The sequence below is a fragment of the Lepisma saccharinum genome, chromosome 6 (assembly GCF_977018435.1).
Source record: "Lepisma saccharinum chromosome 6, izLepSacc3.1, whole genome shotgun sequence".
Lineage (NCBI taxonomy): Eukaryota > Metazoa > Arthropoda > Insecta > Zygentoma > Lepismatidae > Lepisma > Lepisma saccharinum.
In genome coordinates, this window is record NC_139234.1 from 3,116,451 (window position 1) to 3,143,632 (window position 27,182).

At 38.7% G+C, this 27,182-nt stretch overlaps 1 protein-coding gene across 1 annotated transcript in view; it reads right to left on the reverse strand.

Moving 5' to 3' along the window:
• The window catches only part of Gprk1 (G protein-coupled receptor kinase 1), a 292,624-nt gene that overhangs the window by 187,465 nt on the left and 77,977 nt on the right, over nt 1-27,182 (reverse strand). Inside the window, exon 3 of the mRNA XM_083123371.1 lies at nt 16,985-17,058. Coding sequence (XP_082979497.1) covers nt 16,985-17,058 — 74 coding nt within the window. The remainder of the gene's footprint in view (nt 1-16,984; nt 17,059-27,182) is intronic.

Sequence of the window (27,182 nt, forward strand, 5' to 3'; positions counted from 1 at the left end):
AACGTATTCAACGCACCGTGCTTTCATTGTTGAAATGTCATTTGCAAGATATTATTTTCCGCACCCTCTATTAGTAAAATGAAATTAAAGATAAAACACATTTTCAATTTTTTCAATTATAAACATTGTTGAAAAATGCTTAAAAGTATTAATGTTAATTTTTCCACAAGGCCGTAAATTTCAGTGTCCTAATGTATTTTTCTTGCAGAATTCCAATTGATACAAAAAAGTGTTCCATTTTCTCAGGATGACGATAAGACCAAATAATCTGTGCTTATTGTCAATTGTGAATATTCGTCTGAAGAAGATCCTGTTAGAGGGTGGAAACGTTACGTTTTTATGTATATTTTTTTATACTATAAAAGCTTTCCTTCGTCAACATTTTAATGACATGAAAACAAAGCTTAACAGTGTTACAATGGAAATTAAAGCCCAAATTACTATTCTTTAAGAAAATTATTTATTTGAAAAACTTAAATTTATGTTTTAAGTCATTTTTACGCACAGAAAGGCTAATCAGGACTGGACCTACCGTTTAAAGTGGGATCCGAACCACTGTGCAATGCGCCTCCACCATGTATCGAACCTCTTGAGTAGCTACAAGGCGACGACTTTACCACCACGCCATCGGGGAGGCCTTTATTTGAAAACCGGGAATAAAGGTAAACGAGCAGCAGAGTGATCGTTTGTTCGTTTCAAAATACTTAAGTATAATTTTACACATGTTGCCTCCGCACAATGTCCAAAGTCCTGTTTCACAGTTCTTCACGAATTATACTGGTTTGTTCTGCAGCTGTCTTTGGAAGTAACAGTAACATTTTTGAGTAACATTAACTGTAAACTACTTACTTTATGAAATGAGTACCTGAAATTCAGTTATTTTTCCACCTAACAAGCAACTAAGTTCAAAGTTAGTTGTACACTGTTCACATAAAGTGTCACTCTTTATAGGGTCGAACAGTTGAAGTATGTACCAATTGATGTGAACAGAAGTGTACAATTACTATTTTTTCGCATAGAAAGGAATTTTCTTCTGTTCCATTTATACAATTTGTTGAATCATATCCTCGCCTGAAAGAATGGATGAATTAGTGGTTATTGAAATCGTGAGACCATGAGAACAATCTTATTTATTGCCAAGAACCAGGATGTATCTATTCCAAGTGTATTTTAATTAGAATAATTTCAACATAAGGCTATATAATCTCCCAACAATCCTCATTGGTATACCACAGTTCAACAGTAATTCTGAATAATATATTGTTTGCTCAACAAAAATACAATAAAATATTATTTCTTCATCTTTAAGTAAAAGATGTGGATTTTATTACCTCTGTATTTACATCTAAAATATATTAACTTAGTTATAATTATGTGGTTGATTGATTTAGTTTATTTTACTACGCTTTTCTGCCATTTTTGTCTAATCGCAAAGATGAGAAATGATGAAACTTATGAAGGATCACATACAAAGCATACCCATGCCGGGATTCGAACCAGAGACTCCTAGCGTCGTAACGCGCTGTTCTAACCACTCCAACATGGACACCAGCAGTTATAATTGAAGACTAAAATTGGTAAACGCTGTAAGTGCCACAATAATTCAAACACCATTTTCCACGTTAAACTGTGAAATGTGCCATGCTTTATAATGTGGTAAATGTGAAATGTGACTGGTAGCCCTCTTAAGTAGTTCAAAGGGCGTGTAAAGAGGTCACTAGTGTGCACGTTCGTACGGGCTGGTGTGCAGAAAGATGCGATTTCCCAACACTTTCGCTTTTGGCACTTACAACGTTTACCACTTTTAGTCCTCAATTATATATGAACTTAATGCTAAGTTGTTGGTGTTCATCTGTGATGAAATGAATAGTGCACTTGCATTTCATGTACTGAACCATATCTTACAAGATATAACTAATCTAGAATAAAGTAATTGTAATAGTAACTAAATTAGATACATTTTAAAGCTACAATAATTATAACTGAATTAATTTCTCAAGTGATTAACTTTGAATTACTTTTGAAAAGTAACTTTCCAAAAACTGTCGATATCTTAGATAAGATACTCAGATAAGAATTGTGAGAGAAGTTTTCTAAGATACAATATGGTAATAATTACCATTAGAATAAAATTCAAATCATTCAAAAATCATTGCATGATGGGACTACTAAAACTATATATTCGGGATATACGTATAAATTCACATTAACATTTTTCTTTCAATGTAACTTCATTCTCCTTCTTGCCCATTCTGCAAAACATTATGTCGTCCTCTCATAGATGCGTATGCTTCTTGCTGTCTTGAAATCATCATCCCATTCAGAAAGCAATGAATATCCTAAGATTTTGGGCAAATATCTACCCTTCAAAATTGGAACTAGCAAAAATTTCAAGGAATGTGTCCTAGAACTTGACAGACAAGACAAAGAAGTTATACCATTCCCATTATTTTCAGTTTCTCAAATATACCGTTCCCAATTGCTGACTACTTGCAACCAGATATTAAGAAGTCTTGCAACATCATTTCTTGAGTATATTTTGGACTCTTGATATCTTGTAAACCATCACCATCCAACCATGTATGTGCAAATTGTGTACAGTTCAAACAATCCACACAGACGAGTTTTATTCCATAGAAGCATATCCACAAACTTCCACGGTATTGGGTTGCCATTGTTAGTCAAATCTGTTGACCTTTTTTACAAATTTCAAGGTATTCTTAGAAGTCACATCAAATAGATTCTCAAATGTTCATCTGCAAAAGGAGCAAATAAAAATATTGTTAATATGGTGTATGAGACTATGAACTTAACAAAGATGAAAAAAATAATTTTCATTACATTGTTACAACCACAGACAAGTTGAGTTAATAAGAAAATGAAAACTACTTATAGATGTTGTGTAAGTGGATGTGAATATAATTGATCTAAACTGCACCATAATGGTTAACGAAGTTTTCCTTTTATAACAGAATTATAAAAGGTTTGATTCACGGTATTAGCTTACTTCAGTGACTCAGATCTATCTTTACAGTGCATGTTAAATATGACCATAGGCGTGCGCAGACCCTCTGATTGGGGGGGGGGGGCAAAAGCCTTGAAAGTTTAGTCGGGAAAGAAAAAACTTCACTTTATCTCACTGTTTTAGTTGTATTGCATTGACGGGTGTGTATATGACATATTATTTATATACACTACATAATCAATTCATCCGCCCCATAACAAACCAATAGCAAAAATGTTATAAATTGTCTGTGAAATATGCGCGCTACTTTTCCTCCAAACCAAGCTGTTACAGGAGCTACTGTCTGAAGTACTTAATTGTTCTTACACTATCTCTGGTAATTTACAATGCACTACAGAAAACAAATTGCGAGCGAAGCGAGCAAGAAAATTTCACGATCCAAATCTTTGCAAAGTGAAAACTGTATTGATTTAATATGGCGCAAAAAAATCATGGGACGCCATGGCGTTCTGTTTTACAATTTTTCTCATTCAGATTGTTCAGCGTCCAGGGACAACCCCCCCCCCCCCCATACCCTCGCTATGACTATGAACTTGACAAGATTGTAAGAAAAGCAGATATTGCGAGCAAACCGAGCAAGAAAATTTTACGAAATGTATTTTTGTTTGTACATGTATATAAAATTTGAAGTCCAGGGGGCAATTGCTCCTCTGTGCCACCCAACAAGTGCTCCTGGTCGCCTGGAAAAAATGATGATAGAAAGACGTGAAAACTAATTCCATTTTGAGTATCCTATTGTCCTTCTACTCTTAATTTCTGCTAGTTTTACTTTCTCTTACTTCAATGTTTGCCCTCCTAGAATTGATTTCCGTCCAAGGTTGTGATATGGCAATGCCCCTCTGCCCCCCTGTGGTTGCCCCACTGCAACCCCTTCCCCGTAGTTGCTTTGAATTTTCATCGGCTTGAAATACTTCATTTTCTAAAATAATATCGTTTAATAAGTCATAAGATTCCTCTACACTAAATTTCTAGTTGAAAGTATAAATAATGTAGGGGCATGGAACGTCTAGAAGGGGGGGCAAGGATTACCACACCTCCTTCTTCGAAAACGAATATCAACCTAAAAGTACTATATATTTCACACGTATAATTTGATTTCAGTCATAGTAATTTACATTAATTATTATGTAATGGAGGGATGCAAGTATGCGATAATTTCAAATTCAAGTGGTGTTTTTGAGGGGGCAGCACTATTATCGGGGTAATATGCCCCACGGAAAAATATCTTGCTTGTCCCTATGTGGAAAAAATCTGCGAACGACCGTGAGCCTCCCCCCCTCCCTCCCGTGCGCACGCCTATTAATATGACCTGGACTACAGTAGGTTATTGAATCAAATATTCGTAACATAATCTGGACAAATTATGATTTCTCTGAAAATCACTCAATCTTACCCACAAATAAATGATTGGCCTTGCACTTGTAAAATATGTGAACTTCTAATCTTTACTAATCTATACTAATTTGTAAATTCTCGGTAAACACGCAAACTATTGTTTGGTAGACTGTTAGGACTTTACTCTTTTAGCTGTTAGGGTGTACTTTTACACTTTAAATACATAAAGCTTGAACTTATTGGAAATGCTGCACTACCATTACAAGGCGTTCAAAATTATGAAAGAACGAGAAAACCGAAGTGTTTTATACAGCTTACGAAACCGGTTTTCTGATCTGATTCTGTGAAAGAAGCTAACAGAACGTTGTCCAGAACTTGCACAAAATTCGGGGATCTCACATTAAATCTATTCCAATCCAACCTAACAGCTTAACCTACTTATTGCATTTAACATTTGCGAGCTTTATGAACTGTGTTCAAGTTTCAGAAACCTAAAAGAGAAAAATCTTGTTCAAAACAGGTCAGAAACGACTCGTTCCAACGTTGTACAAGGGCAAAGTGAAACTATAATGAACGACTGATTCGTAATAGAAATTGCGATGTACGTACATTTGAATAGCACCAGTGAAATACGAAAATAATCTCCCAGGAACGATAGTAGAGCATTTTGTGCAATAACGATTTAATGCCAGAATATAATCTATATCAAGGTATTTCATACTCTAGTAATAATCACAAAACTGTAATATCTGCATTACGCCTAATTTAATATAACATTCTCTTCTGATTTTACAATTGCAAAGAATTATGAACTTCGTTTATAAGGAAAAATGCATGCTGCGTTGTAAAGGTTGAGACGTTGAAGCGATATTCTCACAGAAATTATATCCTCAACATATAAATAAATCATACATTCTGCATGACTCTTGCATATTACAAACGTTTTACTTTTGATGGATTAAGCAACAAGCATTTAAATATAAGACTTACCTTTCAGTTTTTTCCGATGTTTCCTTCTTCCAACATGTACTGGATTCGTTATTCTCTGGTAACTTGGTTTAACTTTCACGATTTTGAAGGATTTGTATTGATCATATCTTTAGAAAACACGGCGTGAAATCTCGGCAACAGTGTTGGCTAAAATCTGCACCACGGAGTATATTGCGACGAAACGCCACTTCAAAAATTTTAATGATAAGCACTACTCTCTGAAGGTACGAAATGTTTTCAGTTTTTCACATAGTATTTCAGATGCTTGCGGGAAGAACATGTGATCTTTGTTTCACCACGAAATCTTCCATACTAGTCATAAAAGAAAAAAAATGCACCGGTATTGACAAAACTACCACTTCAGCGCCATCTGTACGCAGAAGTTTGAACATGACGGAGACCTTTTATTTTCTGTTATTTACTTAAATATCATTAATCGTAACAAAATTATAAGGTTCACATGTTCTACTGAATAAAACAATCTTTTATATCGGAAAGTTTCTTCCTTACCGAATCTATATTACTTGTACGCTCATCCATTGAAATTTGGGCCTATGCTTTAACATGGCTTTAGAACCCCCTTAAATAATTAATCAAAACTTACCAATGTTCCGATTTGCCGGCGTATAAGACGCACAATGTTCCCTTAAAAATAGGTCTGAAAAACAGGCTGCGTCTTATGCCGATACTCAGTTTTTGATTATCTTCATTTCTGGACACTTTATCTGTTCTGAGTTAGACGATTTTTTTCTTGATTCATTGCGGTGTGTGACGAAGAAGATTAAACTGAATTCTCTCCTAGTTAGATTAAAAAAGTTATTTGTTGAGAGTACACCTACATATTACTTTATAGGGTGATTCAGATTTCCTATTACACACTTCTAGGGGTTGTAGAAGGGACTTAGTATCACGTTTCCATAAGGAACCCATGTCCGGAAACCTACCGTTTTGGTACTACACAGATGGCAAGATCACATCTCCCGCTTCACGATAGACAACCCACATTCACGGAGGGCGACGTCTTCAGTCACCTGATGTCACGTGTGCTGCTTCCAATATCCTCTGTTTAAAATACGTTTATACAGCACACGTGGTTCCAACATGATGGCGCACCAGCAGACTTTTCGCACAGACATTCGGGGACAGGTGTATAGGTCGCGGTGGACCATCTCCTTGGCCACCACGAACGCCGAATCTAACTCCTCTTGACATTTTTGTATGGGGCAACATGAAGAGTCTTGTTTATGAGACTCCTGTAGTGTCGGAGGGAGACCTGGTTGCACGAGTTTTGGCTGCAGTAGACACGATTCAGCACACACCAGGTATTTTTTAGCGTGTGTATGCAAACACCCTTCGGAGGTACACTGTTTGCAACGAACTTCAGGGTCGCCACATCGAGCAGCTCTCGTAGTGACGCAGGTAAAGCGGGAGATGTGAAATTATGTGATCTTGTCATCTGTGTAGTACCAAAACTCTACGTTTCCGGACATGGGTTCCTTATCAAAACTTCATCTACTAAGTCCCCTCTAGAACCCCTAGAAGTGTGTAATAGGAATTCTGAATCGCCCTGTATACACCGTGTCCCAAAAGTACGGTAACACTTTTATTAATTCATTATACAAAAACTACAAGTGATATAGCTTTCGTGTATATGTCATATGAAAGAGTATCTCAAATGTTTTTTTTTAAATGTATGAGTTCACAATGCCTCGATATGGGAACCATGTGTAACACGACATATGTCTACACGGTAATCAATCTTGCCAGAGATATGCTCCAAAAAGTATGGCAAGAATTTGATTACCGTGTAGACATATGTTGTGTTACACATGGTTCCCATATCGAGGCATTGTGAACTCATACATTAAAAAAAACCATTTGAGATACTCTTTCATGTGACATATACACGAAAGCTATATCACTTGTAGTTTTTGTATAATGAATTAATAAAAGTGTTACCGGACTTTTGGGACACGGTGTATTTGAAATATTGTAAATTAATTATACATTCAGTGATAAATCTTTTTCCTCAAAAATGGGGTGCGTTTAAACACCGGCAAATACAGTATATACAACCATTTTTATTGTAACAAAAGAAAATGTCGTGACTTAAACCCCCAAGACAGGAGTACGAGACAGCGAAACACGCCTAGAATTTGTAACTAAAATTTAGTTCATGTTAATCCAAGCCTTGCTTTTGTCTGTCTCCGGACAAAGTGTTGGTGACACAGCGCTCCGGCCCTCGAGGCTCTTTTGGTCCGTATTCTTCGCAGATAACACCACACCGCCCTTCGCCAAAGAAACACGCCGACAGAACGAAACCGAAAGCAGTGCCTTCGCATGATCCAACACAATGCACACTAACTGGCGTCGCGTAGCAGCACAGAGTTAACCGCGATTAACTGTCGACTTCAATTAGATACGCATTAACTAGATTGCCGACGCCTTCCCATCCCACTAATTCGCGTGTTAATGATAATGGAGCGGGAGGGCTGTAATTGGCACCTCGTTGCCGTCAGCGCAGTATTTAGCGACATTAAACAAAATGGCTACTTTTCGCTGGAAGCGCACGGGGAGAAATTGTATGGACGTTATGAACCTCAATTGGAAATTGATTTTGTCGCACTTGGTTTTAATTTGAAAGGTTGTAAACTGTATAGACTTCATTATTGTTGTTATTGTGTTATGCAGTTACGTCATATGACGTATATACCTACGTCACTCTATTGCGATGATATCGGAACTAGGTTTGAGTCTTGACTTTGATAATTGGGACAGCACCTACAGCTTAAAGTGGGATCCGAACCACTATGTGCCTCCGCCGGATATCGAACCCGTGACCCCTTCATTACAAGGCGACGATACTGCACCATCAGGGAGGCCCTGCCCTCCAGTCTCGAACAACATATACAGCATGTTACCGCCCAAACTTTTGAAACGTATGGAGGTCATTAAGGTAAACAGCTCTTGATAACGGTTTTCTGTTTGACGCCACTAACCGTCGAAAAACTCATTTTTATTGTGAATGAATACGCAACCACTCTCCACAAGCTAGCCTGGCCTGGGCACGGTGTTCTTTGTGTGTTTATCAATTTTAGCAGTTCATCATGTCACGTGCCAGTTCCGACGACACAATGAAAAATGCAAGGAAGAACTGTTTCCCGAGAGCAACGATAGATGGCAGCGCGTCATATAAAGAAGAGCGGAGTTCATTGTAGAAACTAGGAGCGGAGAAGAGCGATTATATATATTATAGTAAATGAAAAATACATAAAGGAAGAGTATAAAAATTATAGAAGGAGTGAATAAAATGTTGTAAATAGCCAATTAAGATAAATTAAGAATATGCTCGTATATGAAACAATTAAGAAAGTTAATAAGTGAGCAAATGAATTCAGAAATGTATTCCCTTTTTGATCCTAGTGATCAAAATTTGATTTAATACCTCTGACGAGGAGAACATCGTCAGCTTTTTGTTTGTCCGTCCCTCGGTGGTGCTGTGTTCAATTAGACGCCCCGAAGTACTTACGGTTGCGCTCCTTATTAGACGCACCACTGGGCCATAGGCAGCGCTTGCTGTTAGCGATCCTGAGCTATTCCCCTTTTGGTCGTTACATAGGAGGTGGCGCTACTGTCATTTTAGACGCCCCTATTCTTTCTATAAGTATAGCTTGTGTCGTTTGTATAATGCCAAAAAAGCGGGGAAAACGAGCACATATATGTAATAAATAAGATTACGCTTTAAAAGGAAAGACAATAAATTAGAAGAAAGAAAAGAAGAATAAGCCTTTTCCAAAAATAGAAGGAAAAAAGAAGAGGAAGCCTTTTCCCTAATCAAAGATAGAAAAGAAGAGGAAGCCTTTTCCCAAATCAAAGATAGGAAGGAAGAAGAAGCCTTTTACCAAAATAGAAGGAAGAAAAGAAGAAGATGATTTCCTTTCAATTATACATATATTTATAAGAAGAATATAACCGACGTAAATTTGGAATCAGCATATATATACACAGGGTGTCGCAAAAGTCTTTCAACAACGCTTGGGTGCTGGTAGATATCACAAAAACAAGTAACTTTTCCCTATAAAGTTTACCTCGAAGGCGCTTAGTTTCTGCGCTATAAGCGCTTAAAGTCTATCCTGTACTTATGCAACCCAACACAGCAAACGCTTGCTCTGACATATCTACCAGGGGTGCGTGGCAAGGTTGCCACTAGCGTTCCTCGTTAAGGGAGACGACTTGAAAACAACAACTTGGTAGTCTTCCCTGAGCAAAATCCAAAACATTAATGGTACTTGCGATGTTGTAAGAAGCATTGACAGTATTTATAAACTGACCAAGACAAATAATGGGCAGACTGAAATTCAAGATTACTCATTCTAAAATATCTCCATAATTGATTGATTTGGTTTATTTTAATTCGCTTTTCTGCCACCTTTGGCTAATCGCGAAGATGAGGATGATATGATGAAATAACAAATGACACCAATGTCTAGACCAGGATTTAAACCCGAGACACCTGGCACCGTAGCGAGCTGTGTTAACCACATCACCACGGAGTGTTTCGTGTATCATGCAACATCAACAATTGCAAGGAACACGTGACGACCAGGACTCGAACCCGGGTTATTACAATTTATTTGAAAATTATTCCTATCTGTGCTAGCGTTATTGCTAATCGTGTTTGTCTCAAAAGGAAATAATTGCAAGGCTCTTTTAATTTAATGATTGACTGATTCATTGCTTGATTGATTTGCTTTATTTTACTTAGCTGTTTGTGCCACTTTTGGCTAATTTACGAAGATGGTGATGAGTGATGATGATATGAATAAATTGATGAATGGACACTCACAAACATACATGCCCAAGCCGGGATTCGAACCCAAGATCCCTAGCTTATTTTAGAAAACAGTGGCAACCTATAAATTTTACTGACAACTGATATGCATGTAAGAAAAATTATGTGTTTTAAAAATTGTATCAAGAAAATTCCAACGATTATTTGCAATACTAGGAACATGCGAATTAAAAAATCTCCCACCCCTCTCTCTCTCTCTATATATATATATATATATCTCTCTCTATCTCTTTCTCTCCACTCAAACTGGTTAATCTTGAAAGCTCTATTAAAGAAGTTGTAGGAAGAAATTAATATTTCATTGAAAGGAATTACATTGAGTTCGGTGCATACTTACTGCCTGTACTAGTTTGTTCTGCACTTCACGATATCGTTTGATATTGGTACATCAAGAGAAATCCTCGTGATTTACACTTTCTTCATGTGTGCGAATTAGTTTTCTCCTTTTGTGTCTTTGCTTTGCATTCTTATCATGGAACGTGAAAAAAAATAATCAAAAGGAAACCATTGAGTACACGTCATAAATTGTACATATTTATCATTCATTGTAGTAACTTGATATTAACATTGAAATGTAAGAGTAATATTTTCGGAAGGCACCAAAATGTCAACTTTTAGTTCACCCTGGAAACAACGTTTGTAGCAAACGAGCGAGATTCTGACATCTAGATGAATTTCCGGAATAATTCTTGTGAATTTATATTATTCTCATTGTACGTAATTTTCCTGCACTTTCGGGCAAATAGTAAATACGAGGACAAAAGATCCAGTGACATGAACATTCGGTAGAGAGATCATGTGTTGATCATTAAACGTACTCAGTCACCGAAGTGGCTCAAGAATATTCGTCTGCCGGAGATTTTTCTTTCTTTTCAGCCTGCTTTTTATAACGAACTCAATTGCAATAGCGCTAGTTCACAATTTTCTAATAAATAAATTGTAATAACATTACAATCTGCTTGTTCGAAACGAGGCAGCAAACACATCATGCTTACATTTGTTCGTTCGTGGATTTCCTCTATCTCACGTGTTCCTTGCAATTGTTTATATTGCATGATACACGAAACACTCCGTGGTGATGTGGTTAGCACAGCTCGCTACGGCGCCAGGTGTCTCGGTTTTAAATCCTGGTCTAGACATTGGTGTCATTTGTTATTTCATCATATCATCCTCATCTTCGCGATTAGCCAAAGGTGGCAGAAAAGCGAATTAAAATAAACCAAATCAATCAATTATGGAGATATTTTAGAATGAGTAATCTTGAATTTCAGTCTGCCCATTATTTGTCTTGGTCAGTTTATAAATACTGTCAATGCTTCTTACAACATCGCAAGTACCATTAATGTTTTGGATTTTGCTCAGGGAAGACTACCAAGTTGTTGTTTTCAAGTCGTCTCCCTTAACGAGGAACGCTAGTGGCAACCCTGCCACGCACCCCTGCTAGTTATGTCAGAGCAAGCGTTTGCTGTGTTGGTTGCATACGTACAGGATAACTTTAAGCGCTTATAGCGCAGAAACTAAGCGCTTTCGAGGTAAACTTTATAGGGAAAAGTTACTTGTTTTTATAATATCTACCAGCACCCAAGCGTTGTTGAAAGAGTTTTGCGACACCCTGTATATATATTTAAATGTATGTACAAGCTTCGCTATATATTTTCTCTGTATTGTGTACAGTTTTCAGAATATAGATCCGCATTTAACTATAGCCTCTTGGCTATAAAAACGCTTTCTTATTTGGAATTCTCGAATAAAGAACCTATCCCCTGAGATTAAGATATATCTGTAGCCGTGGTATAAGTTTATTTTAAGAAGTGCACTAGACGGACGTTGCACTAGTGGCGCCCATAACGTGGAGCTTTACCTTAACTTACCCACGAAAGAGATGTTGCAATTATCGTCACGATTAGCCAAGAGTGGCAGAAAAGCAACTGTAAATAACAAACTCATATTAAATCCATTTGGTGGTAAGGCACGCTATGGTTCATTCCGACGCTAGGTTGCCGCATGTTACGAACGTCAACCTCTCTTCTACGAAGTACACCCTGGGTTGCATTTTGCAGAGTAAAGAGGTCCCGGAGTCTGGACTCACAGCAGTATAAACCCCCGTGGAGCTTGTGTCGTGTCCTGTCCATGTGAGTTTGTGAACTTAGTATCAGGCATTTCATCTTATCGCCATTCATCCTCATCTTCGCGATTGGCAAAAAGTGGTAGAAAAAGCGAAGAAGTCAAATAAAGTAAATCAATCAACCAAGGCGTACAGTACGAGATCAAACGTCACGGCATTTACATAGATTGACTGCCTACATGGAGATGTGCGATCGAGCCTTCCGTCATGTGATCGATCAGAGTTCAACGTTCCCGCGCCGACGTCCTACGTACACCCAACGAAACGTTATCAGTTCCATAGTTATAATCTCAAGCGAGGTGCAAACAATCCTGATCCAACATACGAGTCATTTGTGGACAAAGCCGTGATTCGTTTCAAAGCCTTTGTACAGTACAGTGGGCCAGAATTTAAAAAATGGGGGCGAAAAAAATCGAAGTCCCTACTTGAAATAATAGCCTTTAAACAGTTAGTTCCAATGACGGGGCTGCCTCAAAACGCAAATAGTTCCATTCCGGTGTTAACGTAAACGAGGATTTAATTTGGGTGAAACGCACACGTTTGCGAAATTACATTTGACAGGCGTCTTGCACACAGTTTCACCATGGTATCAGAACACTATCTGTGTCGGCTTCTGTTGAACATATTCTACATATCGTCTAGGTATGTACTTTCTGTGGGTAGAGTATGAATTGATTTACTGAATTGTGAGCATTGGTATACAGTACAAGCAGGTAAATGTGCTGCAGTTTTTATCTGACCTGTGCATTCCATTCAGCTTTCAAATTTTCTGGGATGAGGTGGAGTGAAGATATTTATGCCGAATGGTTCAGTGGATCTTGTAAATGCATCCAACAGAGAACTGAGAACAGCTTACCAACTCTTCCCTATGCGCAGTTACGAAATATAAAATGAATGTCAGTTACATACGGCTTCACACTGTCAAATAGGCATGCATTGAAACAGAATTGCTTTAGAACGTAGTATTCAAGGTAAATCGAGCAGAATCGGAATACAGTGGAGCATCTCAGTCCTACACACCTCTCCACAGCTGACATTCGGGAAGATCTGACAGTTTTTCACAAATTATTACATCCTCTGCTCAGGTGTGATACATTTGTGGCGCCTCAATGACGCCTATCAAAAACATTGATGCTTTGTTTGAACTGTCAATCCTACATGCATATATCCGACTGTTTGAGTACTTGCTTCCCATGCTGTAGGGTAACTTAGGGTGAATCGGGACTATCAATCAAACTATCTAAATATTTCCCATAGTTTCATTCAAATTATAATTATCTGGAATATGGTAATAAAGCGATCCTTTAACTATAATTTCCAGTAATAATTTGATTCCATTCACCCTTAAGAGTTTGGGTGAATCGGGTCACATCTTAGGGTGAAACGGGTCAGTTACGTAACATTGAAATATGCATTATCAGTCTTTAATTTCCAATACAAACCTTGTGTTTAGAGTGTAGGACCTTACCTTTTACTCGCACATCCTCTACAAATACACTTTTATTCTCCCTTGTGCAGACACACATTCCCTGTCATAAATATCTTTAGATTTACTTTCCACTGTCCCCAATCAACCAGTTTCACAGTATTGGATTAGTACTTCACATTACAGAACCCACAAACAGTATTATTTACTTCATCAATGGCGTTTTCCGACTCTGAACATGATGATGATGATGATCAGCGTGCGGGCGACTTGACAAATTCGAAAGCAACCTTTCTCACATCACTGGGGTCGAGGTAAAAACCACAGGAACATAATTTTAGAAACTGCGACACCAGTTCACCTTCTGCTCCACGGTCAAAGTAGCTTGCCGCCGTTCTTCTCAGGGATTTGTCCTGCTCACTCTGTATTCTTCTTTGCAGATACGAATAAGGAATACCAAAGAGTTCTGCGGCATGTCGTTGGTTCCAACCTTCCCTAAATGCCTTAATCCCTATCTGCATGTCCTCCTCATTCCACGAATTTGACGATTCTTGGTATACTTTCCCATTTGTAGGAGACACATTAACTTAGAAGTCTCTTTCAGGGAAAATGGGCATATCATGTGTTGACCTGACCCTATTGACTCAAAAGTGCAACATTTTTCTGTTCATCAGTTGGATACACTGTATCAACGACAAAGATGGCGGTAAATCTTGTAATCTCTTCAACAACAACTAAATACCATGTTGTGCACAAATGGTCTTTACATCTAGTATAGTACAACACTAATAAATTCACATAAGCAATTTTTAAAACTCAGTTTTCCTCGTTTACTTACATTTAAAACGAGTATTATTTGTAGTTTTCGTCAGGTCCCAATAAAATATTTATTTTTTGTTAACTTCTACGTTCAACAGACACTAGAAGTTCTAAACTTCCTGTTAGATCGAAACATTTCCTTCAGTTCGTTTGGTATTGTGTACGGAGAGAGAATTTCAAAAGTGACCCTATTCACCATGTGAACCGATTCACCCTAAGTTATGCTATCGACTCGAATTCAAGAGTTGGCAGGCTCGTAGAGAAGACAAGGTAAAGAAATTCAAGTGTTCCATGGGCATCGACATTGAGAAATCTAACAAGATTGGAGTGGTACCTCTAGTGATTGCAACACGGCACGCAGATTCTTTCAAGATTCTAAAAAAAAGTCAGCCGAAATCATAGGCATCAACGAGGTGTTAATCAAAGGATGCAGGTCATTTTGCATATACTTTCGTCGCGTCACGTCACAACTTCCACAGCATTGTTGAACATGCGTTGGAAACTGCGAAAACTTCTTGTAGCAGAATATCCCTGGTATATGACCACTAGCGTACCCAAAATCTTGGTGCACGGTATAGCTGCAGCTGTTCTTCCAATCGTCAGCTCTCCGAGGAGGCTCAAAAAGCAAGACTCAAGGACATCGAGCCATCATAGAGCGAACATTCCCACAAGAGCTCCCGAATTTCTATCAAAGAAGATCCTGTGCATCATCTCCTTATCTCATCTGATGCACTAATATCAATTCTTCAGCCTTTGCCAGCTGATAAATCATGTAGGCTATCAGAAGACGTCACTCGCCTGCTCGACATCACGGAGTATCAGATGAAACCCGGCAACCTGCCTGACCAGTGAAAATCTCTTTCCACTATTACAGTTTATCTCAGTCAGAATGTGAATACTTTAACATTTATTTCTCAGTGTAAGGTAGGAGAAGATTCCATTGCACACTGAAGGAACAAAGGGAATGTGAAGGCTCCACAGATTCACGATCTCGGCCATTTGAAACAGAAATTTATTTCATTATAAAACATAAACTAAACGTAACGTTTCAACCTTCTATCAAGGACTTCTTCAGATTCTGCACCAAGTACAAACGTAACAAGGTACAAAACAGGACGATATATACACACACAAAAATACTCCCCTCCAGACTATTAGAAAGTTGTTCTGGAACATTCTAGCAGGTGGCTTTCCCTTGTCAACTGTACGTTCACCTAAAAGGCTAAACATATTTTCTTCCATCTAGAATGTGGTTGGACTCTTTATCTCTTTATCATTTGTACTTGGTGCAGAGTCTGAAGAAGACCTTGCTAGAAGGTTGAAACGTTACGTTTAGTTTATGTTTTATAATAAAATAAGTTTCTGGTTTGGTCAGCATATTGAGTTTTTCATATCATGGAAACAAGGCTTAATGGTGTTATAATCGGCCATTTGTGGAGGTACCATTTCAGGCACCGTCCGTTGGATAGATTGTTCTGCAAAGGACACTAACAAAGGAAACTGACTGAGAGATTCGCTTTTATTTTCCACGCAGCTTTATTTTCCTTCATCGATAAAAATAAAGGCTAAACTGTGAAAAAATTACCTCAGAGCATTTATAAATACCTGAAAATTCAATGGGATTTGAATTAATAAAAGGTGAAATTTTTCACGTCGACGCAGAAAAATTCACGCAGAATTCCGGGAGTGAACTCCTCAACCCTTGAAGATCCCTCCCTCCAACAAGGCAGCGACTCTCTCTCACTAAGAGAACAGGTTGTCTCTTCCGCCGTACCGAAAGACTAGTCATCCACATTTGCTTTTGAGGACTTCAGCGTAACCCTAGTACAGAAGGTCTTAAGTGGACTATAGACAACATACCTTGGCAGATACAAATTTCTATTTACAACTTAAATACGAGTCCTCGCGGACTACTTGGCAGTCTTACCACATACATTGTTCGACTTGCAAGAGCACGATATACCTTCGCTTGGTCCTTACGACATGAAAATTTGAGCCTATATAGTTATTATTTCTCACGAAAGTGGACGAAGAAGTGGTTCATTTGTCCTCTAATCGTTCTTCCCCCTTTTTTATCACGAGAAAATAGAAAAATCCACAGCGTTCACTTAAGATGACAATTCCTTTGTGTTCTAACACCCGAGATTATTCAACCTTGCAGCCATGGTGAGAGATCGGTGCACGAAAGCGGAGAAATAATCTCCCCTTCCCACCCCATTTTATGACCTCAGGAAGCATTCTTGGGGATAACAACCGTGTCTATTTCAGGAAAAGAACAAATGCAGCTTTTCCAAAGTTGGACAAAAACATGTAGCGTGGAAATCGTGGAGCGCGTGCTTGCTGTAATATAGAGCACATATCTAAATCAGTCATAACATTTTGGAACACCCTGCGCACAAATAAAACACTTACCTCTTCGTGAAACCTTAGTTGTGGGTTCGGCTCTTCCAAACAGGTCTCGCAGAAGTCCTTGAACAGAAGGTACCCTGCAGAAGAAAAGGAAGAAACGGGAGTTAAAAGAAAATTTTGAATTTGTCAAATGCTACGAAATAATTCTCAGAACAGAAACTTCAAGTATTTCTCAAACTTCGTTATTAACACAGATGAGTGAATATATTTATATTTTTTTAAAAAAATGTTTGCAACTTTTGTCCCATTTCATGCAACGCATAAAGCAAATTTACATTTTCACTTCCATATTTTTCTAATTCGCTACCGTATTCAATACGAACATGCCGTTAAAATAATATTCTCTGAAGATTAAAAATATGTGGTATTTGTATGTCGTGTACTTCATAATATTAGAAGGTAACACAAATTAGCAACTTCAATACAACATTTCCGAAAATGATATTACTTCGTCTGTTCAGCATATAATAATAGGCCTTCCCGATAGCACCCCCCCCTACACACACAGAGAGAGAGAGAGAGAGAGAGAGAGAGAGAGAGAGGAGGCTATAACACAGAAAAGTTATTTCTTGTTTACGTCGTTTTGTACTTAGACTAATCGCGACGATGGAAATCAGTTATGATCAGATGAAATTGAATGAAAGGGCATCCATGCCCACGCCAGACCTAAAACTGGGGCCTTCCGTGGCGAGATCATGAGTCCAGCACTCAAAGTACTCGCTCAGAGAGACGATAGGAAACAGCGAGTGAAAAGAGTGTAACACAAAAGAAGGTGAAGATAAGGATGTTCCGGAAACACAAAGAGTGTTCAGGAAGACGAGAGTTCTATTTCTGACGGGATTCCATTTTAATATGTGCGTAGGTTTAATTTCCATTTGTCTATTTAATAAAGTTCACTTAAAACTACAAAAACTTAGTTTTGTGTAACGAAATGTATATTTAACAAACTCGCGTACTTTCGATGTGGCCTTTAGTCACGTCTTGTGCGCTCGCCGACGTAACCTTCGGCTAAGTTTTGTGCGCTCTCATGATGGAGATTGGGTTCCTCAATGCTCGTAATGTCTTTGAAAATGTCGGGATGTAGTATTGCAGGAAGGGAAACAACTGAGCACATTCGCTTACGCAACGCTATGTGTGTACGTGCTCTTATATTGTACAAATACTCAAAATAGTTTTTTATCTATTATCTTAATAAACTGGGTAAGTAATGTCAGTATCAAAATAATTATATGTTTTGTAAAACTGATTCAACAGCGACACCAAACTGGAAAACCAAAATTAATTATCTTGTCATTTCAACACTTTTAAACATATTGAAAAATAATTGTTTTCCGTCATTCCACACAAATTCCTACCTCACCTCTGTATTAAATTCTCAGGCTCATGTTTTGAAATAATTACCACTAACTCACCATAGATTTCAGGTTGAAAATAACCCATATTTTAAGTTCCCTAGCAACGTCCGTTTCCATAGCCAACAACAAACATGGAAAACACGAAAGTATTGTAACACGTCTAAAAATTTTAAAGTAGCCATCACGTAGCTATTTTTGTATTGGGTTCTAAGCTTTATGTACTCTCTGGACGGAATCTTCTTACGTAGATATGACTTTGGTTTGATGCACATTTTCTAACTTTGAATTTAATCATATCGAAGTTAAATTATGAGGAAAAAATGTCGGAACATTAGCCCTGGAAACGGACGTTGCTTCCTTCATGGACAACATTTATGCCAGTGAGTGAGTGGGATTGTGAATTTATCGAATAAGAATGTGTGTAATACGCAGTGTTTCAGGCAAATTTGACCTCGTGTGTATGGGAGAGAAATACTCGAAAAATACATATCTTACGAAAATAAATGTATTATATGAATAATATGATGCTGGAAAGGCGCCGTAGTGAGGTGGTGCTGTCGGTTATGTCGCAACCAATTTCATTTTTTCAAATGGGAGCAAAGGTACAACTGACTATCTCTAATGGATTATAATTACCGTGACATTTTCTTGCGTACTATTTGATCCTGCTATAAGAAAAGTCAGTTACTCCAATTTGAAAAATGAAGTTGGTGTCTTTTTCACCGAGAGTAACGCCATCTACGACATAACCCAGAGGTACCCAAACTTTCTCCTTTCACGGCGGTTAGTGTTTCAAGATTTTTTTCCGCGGCGCCAAAGTCACAACGTAGGCCTATGTAACACAATCAGGTATTTCAAATTTAGAAACATTTTGTATGTAAAAACTAGTAAATAAGCACATATTTGGAACAATCATATCATTGATTGAATTTACAATTGTAATTAGTGGGACAGGATGTAGACTAACAAACAAATAACTGTCATTTCAGTGAAAATATTGGAACATTTCGCGGCGCCCCTGCAAACCAGTCACGGCGCCCCAGGGAGCCGCAGCGCAAACGTATTGTACAAATAAACCACTGGCATAACGTATAGCACCATCTTTCCGCCCCCTTCCAGCATTAAGTTTTCATGTAGAACATTTCGTATGATTTGTACTTTTCGACATATTTATTATATTTTTCATCATAAATGGACCACACAGGCACGCGCATGTGCACACACACACACACACAAAGAGGGAGAGAGAGACTACGTTCGCTTTATAGCACGTGTGAGAAAAGTCCCCATTACAACGCGCAATAGCAGCGCGGACAATGGCAGGAGGACAGCAATTTTCGTGTCAAAACGGACGTCGCTAAATCTGCCTCACAAAGAAAATACTGTGCCCTCTTCTCTAGGGCTCCATTTAAAACAGTTTCCCCTCCCTTTGTCGACCGGAAGTGACGCTCGTCTCGCTTAAACTTGACGTTTTGTCCACCGATTACTTTGATCCATGCTGGATGGCTCCTACTGCATTCATCATTGTAGTGATATGAGCCCACTCCCGTCTCCCTCTATGCGTTGGAGTTTGACCTATATAAGAATCACTGCGGTGCGTGTCGTGGGCTCGTGATGTAATAACTACGCAGTTAAGGTGGCAGATGTATTTTTTTCTCTATTCCCCATTTTCTCAACCCCACTCTCTCCCTGGGTTTCTAATATAAAACCCTACTCACTCTTAAATTCTAAGTTACAGTTTTAGTCTTAATTCTCCCCGTTTCTTATTTCCATGACACAAACCTTTCTCTGTCTATGTTACAACCCCGTCTGCCTATTACCACGTTACAACTCCTTTCATCTCCCTATTTCCACTTTACAAGCCTTCTCATTCTTCTACAGAGATCCTTGGTAAAACCTTTTTTAATCCTGTTTCGTTTCCACGTTTTGCCATTTTCCACCCCTTTCCATCTCATTCCACGTTACACCCCTCTCTACCTCTGCTTCCACGTTACACCACTTTCTGTATCTTTTCTTTCTGTGTTTCCATTTACACTACTACAGAGCATTCCGTGACATTCGCTACGAAACTCGGCGGCAAGCGGCCCGGCGGTCAGCGCCAGGCTGCCGAGTCTCGTAGCGAATGTCACGGAATGCTCTGTATTACCCTGTTTCTGTTACACACTTATGTCCCTATTACATCCCTATCCGTCCCAGGGAGGGCACTCAAATGGCAACCTCTCTTCCACTTCATACGTTCCTTCACGCAAACGAGGCTCCGGACTTTGGGACCTCAAAACCAATATAATCCTCTGCGAGTTTTGTGTACTGTTTGTCCATGTGCGTGAGTGCCCCTTTGTCCATTTCATTTGATTATGATTCATTTTCGTCGTAGAGACAGCCACAAGCGGCAGAAAGGCGACGTGAAATAAAGCAATCCAATCAACCTACCTCTTCCTGCTTCTACGTTACATATTGTTATATCCAAATCACAGAGCCTCCCTAGTGGCGTAGTGATATCGCCTTGTATTTAAGGAGCCCGTAGAGGCACATTACACAATAGTCCGGATCCAACTTTACTTTTGGAGGACTGAGCCCACAATTTAGTGTGTTGCAGGATGAGGATTTCGTTCGAGAGCCAAATAGTTCCAACGGACGACGCTAGATAGCGTACGGAATCGAGAGCTGCTTCGCTAACGCTCGAACAAGAAAAACGAGCGGTGTACGCTTGACTTGGGTGATGTGCTTCTAGTTAATATACAGGGTGTTTCATAAAGGACTTTACAACTTTGTAATGATATATAAATATATTCACACAACTTACAGAGCTGGTTTTGGTGTCATTTTGTAGCAAAATACATCAAGTTTTACACTATAAGTCAGTAAGGTTCAATGTGACTTCCATTGCTAATTTGGCAGACATCCCATCTGAAGTCGATTTCTTGCCAAACCCGCTACAGCATGTCAGGCGTAACTTCCTCAACTACAGCGTAGATTCTTGCTTAGAGATCAGCGAGTGTAGCACGTAGGGATGATCTGAAAACTTTATCCTTGATAAATCCCCAGAAGTAAAAATCAAGAGGTGTCAGGTCTGGTGAACGAGGTGGCCATGCAATCGGTCCACCTCGACCTATCCACTGACTTGGAAAGCGATTACTGATCAAATCCCGGACGTCGTTGAGGTAGTGCGGCGGTGCGTCATCTTGCTGGAAGTGAATTTGCAAACTCTGCAAACACTCGCTGGAAACCAGTGAAGGCAGCAATTTTGGTACAACTGTCGCTGGCACAAGTGATGGTGTGATTCGGACCTAAGATACTATGTGAGTCAAAACTTTATATGCATTTTGCTACAAAATGACACCAAAAGCAGGTCTGTGAGGCGTGTGAATAATTTTATATATGTTTACAAAGTTGTAAAGTCCGTTATGAAACACCCTGTATTGATTATAACTTTATAATAAAATATTATATTTATAAAGCCAAAATTAATGAGTCAAAACCCATAATAAATTTACAGTTTACCACCAGTAGTACACGTATAGCCATAATTTGTCTGTGGTAGTGGGACCTCAAATATGGATCGTGAGGTGAAAGACCAAGTGAAATTGAAACTTAAGAAAACATAGTCATTATCTCCATGTTAAAATGAAGTTTAGTCTATTTTACCAATAAGTGATGTACGAAAATGAAATAGATGATTGTGGGCTGAAACTGCCAAGACGGATATTTGTAAGGATCCGCCCTGGATCGTACTTGGTTCGATGGGTCTATAGAGCCTCGGCTTCACACTCAGTATCGCTTCGGGGCTTGAGTCTCCTCGGCTCAAGGTTCGGGTTATTCCGGCTTCTTCAATCCTCGATGTAAGGTCCCTCGTAATTCTAGGTCAAAGGTTCTCAACGTACTTATAGATCTTGACCAAGATTCTATAAGCAATCGACAATCCTTTTTCCCATTAGGTTCTGTCGATATTCAGTTAAGCACCCAACTTCCTTTTCCCTTTTCAGCCTCTGACCAGAGAACTGAAAATTAATCCGTGACCACAGAATAAGAAAAGGTGTTCCCTGACCAGGGACACAAACGTTGACTACTAACAGTCTATCGACCGATCCCGAATTCTGGTGTATCCTACGACAATCACAATCCTCTCAATTATATCTCCTGACCAGAAGCATAGAACCGAGAGAACATAAGCCTTCTGACCAGAAGAGCTAAGTAATTGTCCTAACGATAATCCAGAATAAACTAATTCCTAATAGCGACGTGGAAGTAAGCGCAGAAATACGGGTGTGAAAAGAAAAGACGGTAATACGAGTTCCGTATTTATCTGGAGTTCGAATACAAAAGGCCACGGGCCACCGAGCTTCGCTGCTTATATAGGATTTCTCGGTGCCGTGAAGGATTTAAAACTTTTATCTTTACCTCAATTTTACATTACAATAAAATACATATTAATAAAATATCAAAGAGGAACATAATTAGCTACATACAGAAATTACTATTTTTAACCTTTTGTGAATATTAAATACGCAAGATAATTTTAATTGTTACACTCAGCATTTAACTTGACTAGGGAGTATTGCTTCTTCCAACTCCCCTCTCTCCCTGCAACGGCCACGCGAAAAGACAACAAAGAAAAGAAAGAAAGTTTACAACGTTAAAGTGTTACGCAAAATTTCTTTAAATACAGGTTTTGTCTTGCGCGGGCATAACTTTCGTTTACCTTAACATAACTAAATTCTGATTGCACCTTCTTGCAGTAAAAGAATCAGGGATTAATATGATATTAGTTAACTTATTGTCCGCCAAGGGACACGACAGATATAGCGTGGGGAAGACAGCCTAATCTTTCGTCTTTTCCCCGGTTTCAACGTTTACTTAAAGTTGAGTCTGCCTGGCTTCTACACAATAGCGATTGTTTTCTCGCATTGTTGTCACCGATAAAAAAAATTCCCAGCTCAGCTTGCTGGCAGAAAGAAATAAAATCTTTGAACTTTTATTTAACATCCGGATGTATAGTCTATATACGAGGTGGTTCCACTTTTCTTGGTAATTAACCATTAACACCCAAAAATTATAAATACCAAACAAAGGAAAATATTAAGTTTATATACATCCTTGTAACGTGAACACTGCTACACGTTACATATTTTACATGTGTTTGTACGATTATTGTCACATTAAATGATATTCCATTGTAAACGCTCGAGCGTGGGAGATTCGAACGAGTACGAGCGAGCGAGCGAGCGAGCGATAAGTGGTTACTTTATCTGAGCATCAACTTTTTCTGTATCTTCCAGTTTAACATCTTCCTTCCTCTCTCTCTCTCTCTCTCTGTCTGTGTGTGTGATTTCGCTTACTGTCTCCTTTTGAAGCCTTGCTGATAGCGTAGCGGTAAGTCGCGATTAGTCTATCTGAGCATAAAGTGAATTTGAAACAAACTTTGTCTTAACATCTTTCTCTCCCACCCTGCTGATCCTATGTTACCCTCCCTCTTTTTATCCGTGTGTTTTTGTCTTCATCCCCGCCTCGCTCGCTTGAGCAAATATAACGTAAATGAAAATTCTTCCCAGCCGAGATGCATGGCATCAGAGGAGGAGATGCAACGCTAATGGAGAGAAAATCTGCAGCTTTCGGATTCCTCAAGGAGATAGAGAGGGAGGAAAGGACGGTGGGAGAGGGATTTCGCATCGCACCCGAAGAATCGAATTTACGCCCGAAGGGAATAGTTTTCGCTCCGTCCGATAGATCGAATGGGATTTGGGGGGGGGGGTCGGAGGGCGTGTGTGTTGGCAGGAGATGGAAGGGAGCATCCCCATTTGTGCATAGCTTTTGCGAGGAGAAAATTTTCAGTCCGCTTCACGATCAAGTCGTGCTCGAGAGAGTGTGAAACGGCGATAAATGAAGTAATACAACCGATAAAAAAGGGGGGCTGGATGTTTCGATAAACCAACACTGAAGCTTCCGGAATATCGCACCTCTCAATCAAGTGCTGCTATCACATCAGCGCGTATAATTTACACGATTGTTCCAGATGAACATAATTATATTATTTTATTTAGGATGTGCACAGCTGGTTCCTATTTTCGAGAAAACACCAAATGAATACAAAACTATATGGTCAGATTTTGTGCAAATCGTCTTCGGCTCTCTCTTCATGTTCATTACTCGTGTTTTAGACAATTATTCACATCACATCACGTTCCGAAGTCACTATTAGAAAAATCTTTGATCTCCTGTTTAGACAGAGACATCCTTTAACACAATAAACAAAAATCCAAAAATTATCTGACTGCCATGAAACATTTCTGTGTGCAGAAACCATTAATGTGGCAAAAACAAATTTTCAGCACCAGCAGAGAGTAGCCAACTTTGCTACACGTTTCTTTACTGGAGGAAAACACAGTGGTGATAAGAGTTACACTTATGCTTGCAACACAGCATCAGAAACTATATTCCAACAATTCATACTCAACAAATCTCATACATAAAACTGGCGTGGTTTGGATTTGAATCCAAGACGTCTAGTCCTTGCCACAAGAAAATGATAACTCAAACTTGAGAAGTTTACCAATTGCTCTACAATATTACTGGTAGCAATTGTCTTAAAACGTAATGATGATTGCCAAGCAAACACTTTCCCATGTTACGATCACACAGTTTCGCTGCAGTTTGTGATATATATTATTTTTTTAGAATTGCGCAGTTCTTTGAGAGGTATTTATTTATTGTTAAGTATGTTTCGCCTAAACTATTGGTAATAATGTCTACGTTCAGATTTGACTACGTTTTTGGATAAACTAGCTTTTACGGTATTGTAAAATTCCGGGAAAATGATGAAGAGCGAGGTGTAAAATTTCTACCGTCAGATGTAATGTTTCCCAGAAAAAGACAAACAGAAACCGACATTTGGCATTAGGCTGCCCAAGACCAATACTAACTAGCCAAAGACACATACTGGCTGCGGTCCGGTGTCCGTTCCCTCGAAAAGGGCAAATTCCATTCCGCACATTCAGCACGATTAACGTTTCTGCAGCGAATGAGTCGGCCTCGTAAAGTCTTGCACCGATGAACTTCAAAACGAGAGCTATTTAGGGAGGGAAAATCTACGCTCAACGAGTCATAATTCCCAAAACCGCCGTGGAATCACATGTACGGGTTGCCGTGACGGATTGCTCGGTTCTCTGACGACCGTGAACAATTTGACTCAGTTTCGGAGGTAGGAATGCAACGGTGGCAATTTGAAATGGTTAAGTCAACAAATTTTCCCTCACGAAAAAAATCCTTACACGTAAAAGAATTTCACTCTGACTGATGAAAATATCCCCATCATTAAAAGATATCCCTCGCTGGAGTAAAATATATCTCAACATAATCAATAAAACATTTCTAAGGAAACAGGGAAATTAGCAAAACAGATAAAAAATATTTTCTATTTCAGTCATTTTCTAACTTCACTAGGTAAATATCAACGAAGAGGATGAATGAGCGAAAGGTATGATTGAACGAATACCTTGACGAATCAATACCTTTCACAGGATGCGAACCAAACAGGAATGGCTTCGAGGCGCGGTACGTGAACCACTGCACCACAGAGGCAAAGGAGGCGAAATTCAGCGGCACGTTGGAAAATATCTAGCTCCAGAGGAAAAATTTCCAACGACAGAGTACAGAAAAGTTTCTTACGGAATGAGTAAAACAACTCACTACAGAGGAAGAATTCTCTCTGGACAATAAATTTTCAAGGGAATAAGAAAAATTGCCAATAACATGCTATTATTTTTAAATGGAACACTACGTTCTTTAGTTTCAAAACATTCTGAATAATTAAGTTTCCCAGTAAAAATGATTTTTTTTCCGTCTCCCACATGCTGAGCACATAAGATTATTCTTATTGCCAAGGGTTATTTTCAGCAGGGCAGGTGCAGAGGAGAAACGCCATACGTTCCTTGCGAGAAAGAATTCAACACCCACTGAAGCACTGGTACAGCTGTCAGATCTTTTTAACACAGTTCCCGTTCATGTTACTGGCTTTCGGATTGCTAAAAAAAAGATAGATTTCAATTAAATTTCTTTGGTCTATGAATCTGCATTTACTGCTTCTATTTCGGTTTATTTCTTGCAGCTTTTCTATCTCACGCTGGGTACCTTAAGACACAGACATAAAAATTTAAGTATAATTCAGGGTTTCAATGTGAATTTTCCACAAATTGAATGCTAAAAAAGTAGTAATTTTACAATATGCATTCACTGATACAACCAATATCTTACCCTACAAGTTCGAAGTCCCGCACCATAGGTCTGCATGGATCATGCAAGAAGCGGCCCGATACACTACGCCAGAGTTGTGCGGAACACTGGATTGGTCGCAGAGGATCCGTTGAATGGCTCCCACGCTCGCCAGATTTGAATCCGTTGAACTTTGCATTCTTCATTTCCCCGAAGAAAACACATAAATTTAATCATTTAGTTCTATTTTCCTGTTAATAATTGGATTTAAAGTGTTCTCTTCAGCATCTAACCGTACTCATTGAAAACAAAACTGGGTGTGCTTATTATGTATTATATTTATCAAAGACTACTTTATTTTATTGAACTGATAATGCGTTTATATTTATTATATAATTTTTTTGTAGCCCTTAAATCCACTCTATGCTGAGGCTATTCGACTGATTAATTCATTCATTGGTTTACTTTACTTTGCTTTTCTGCAACTTTTACCTAATCGCAAAGATGAGGATGCGTGTTGATATTGCTGTGTGGTTTTTACGCACACAGCTGGAAATTGGAAAGTATGTATGCAAAAGTGTATTTCTTTGTACATGCTCTGGCTTAGGTTGCTTTTTGGCCGGTAGTCGGAGAAGCCAACG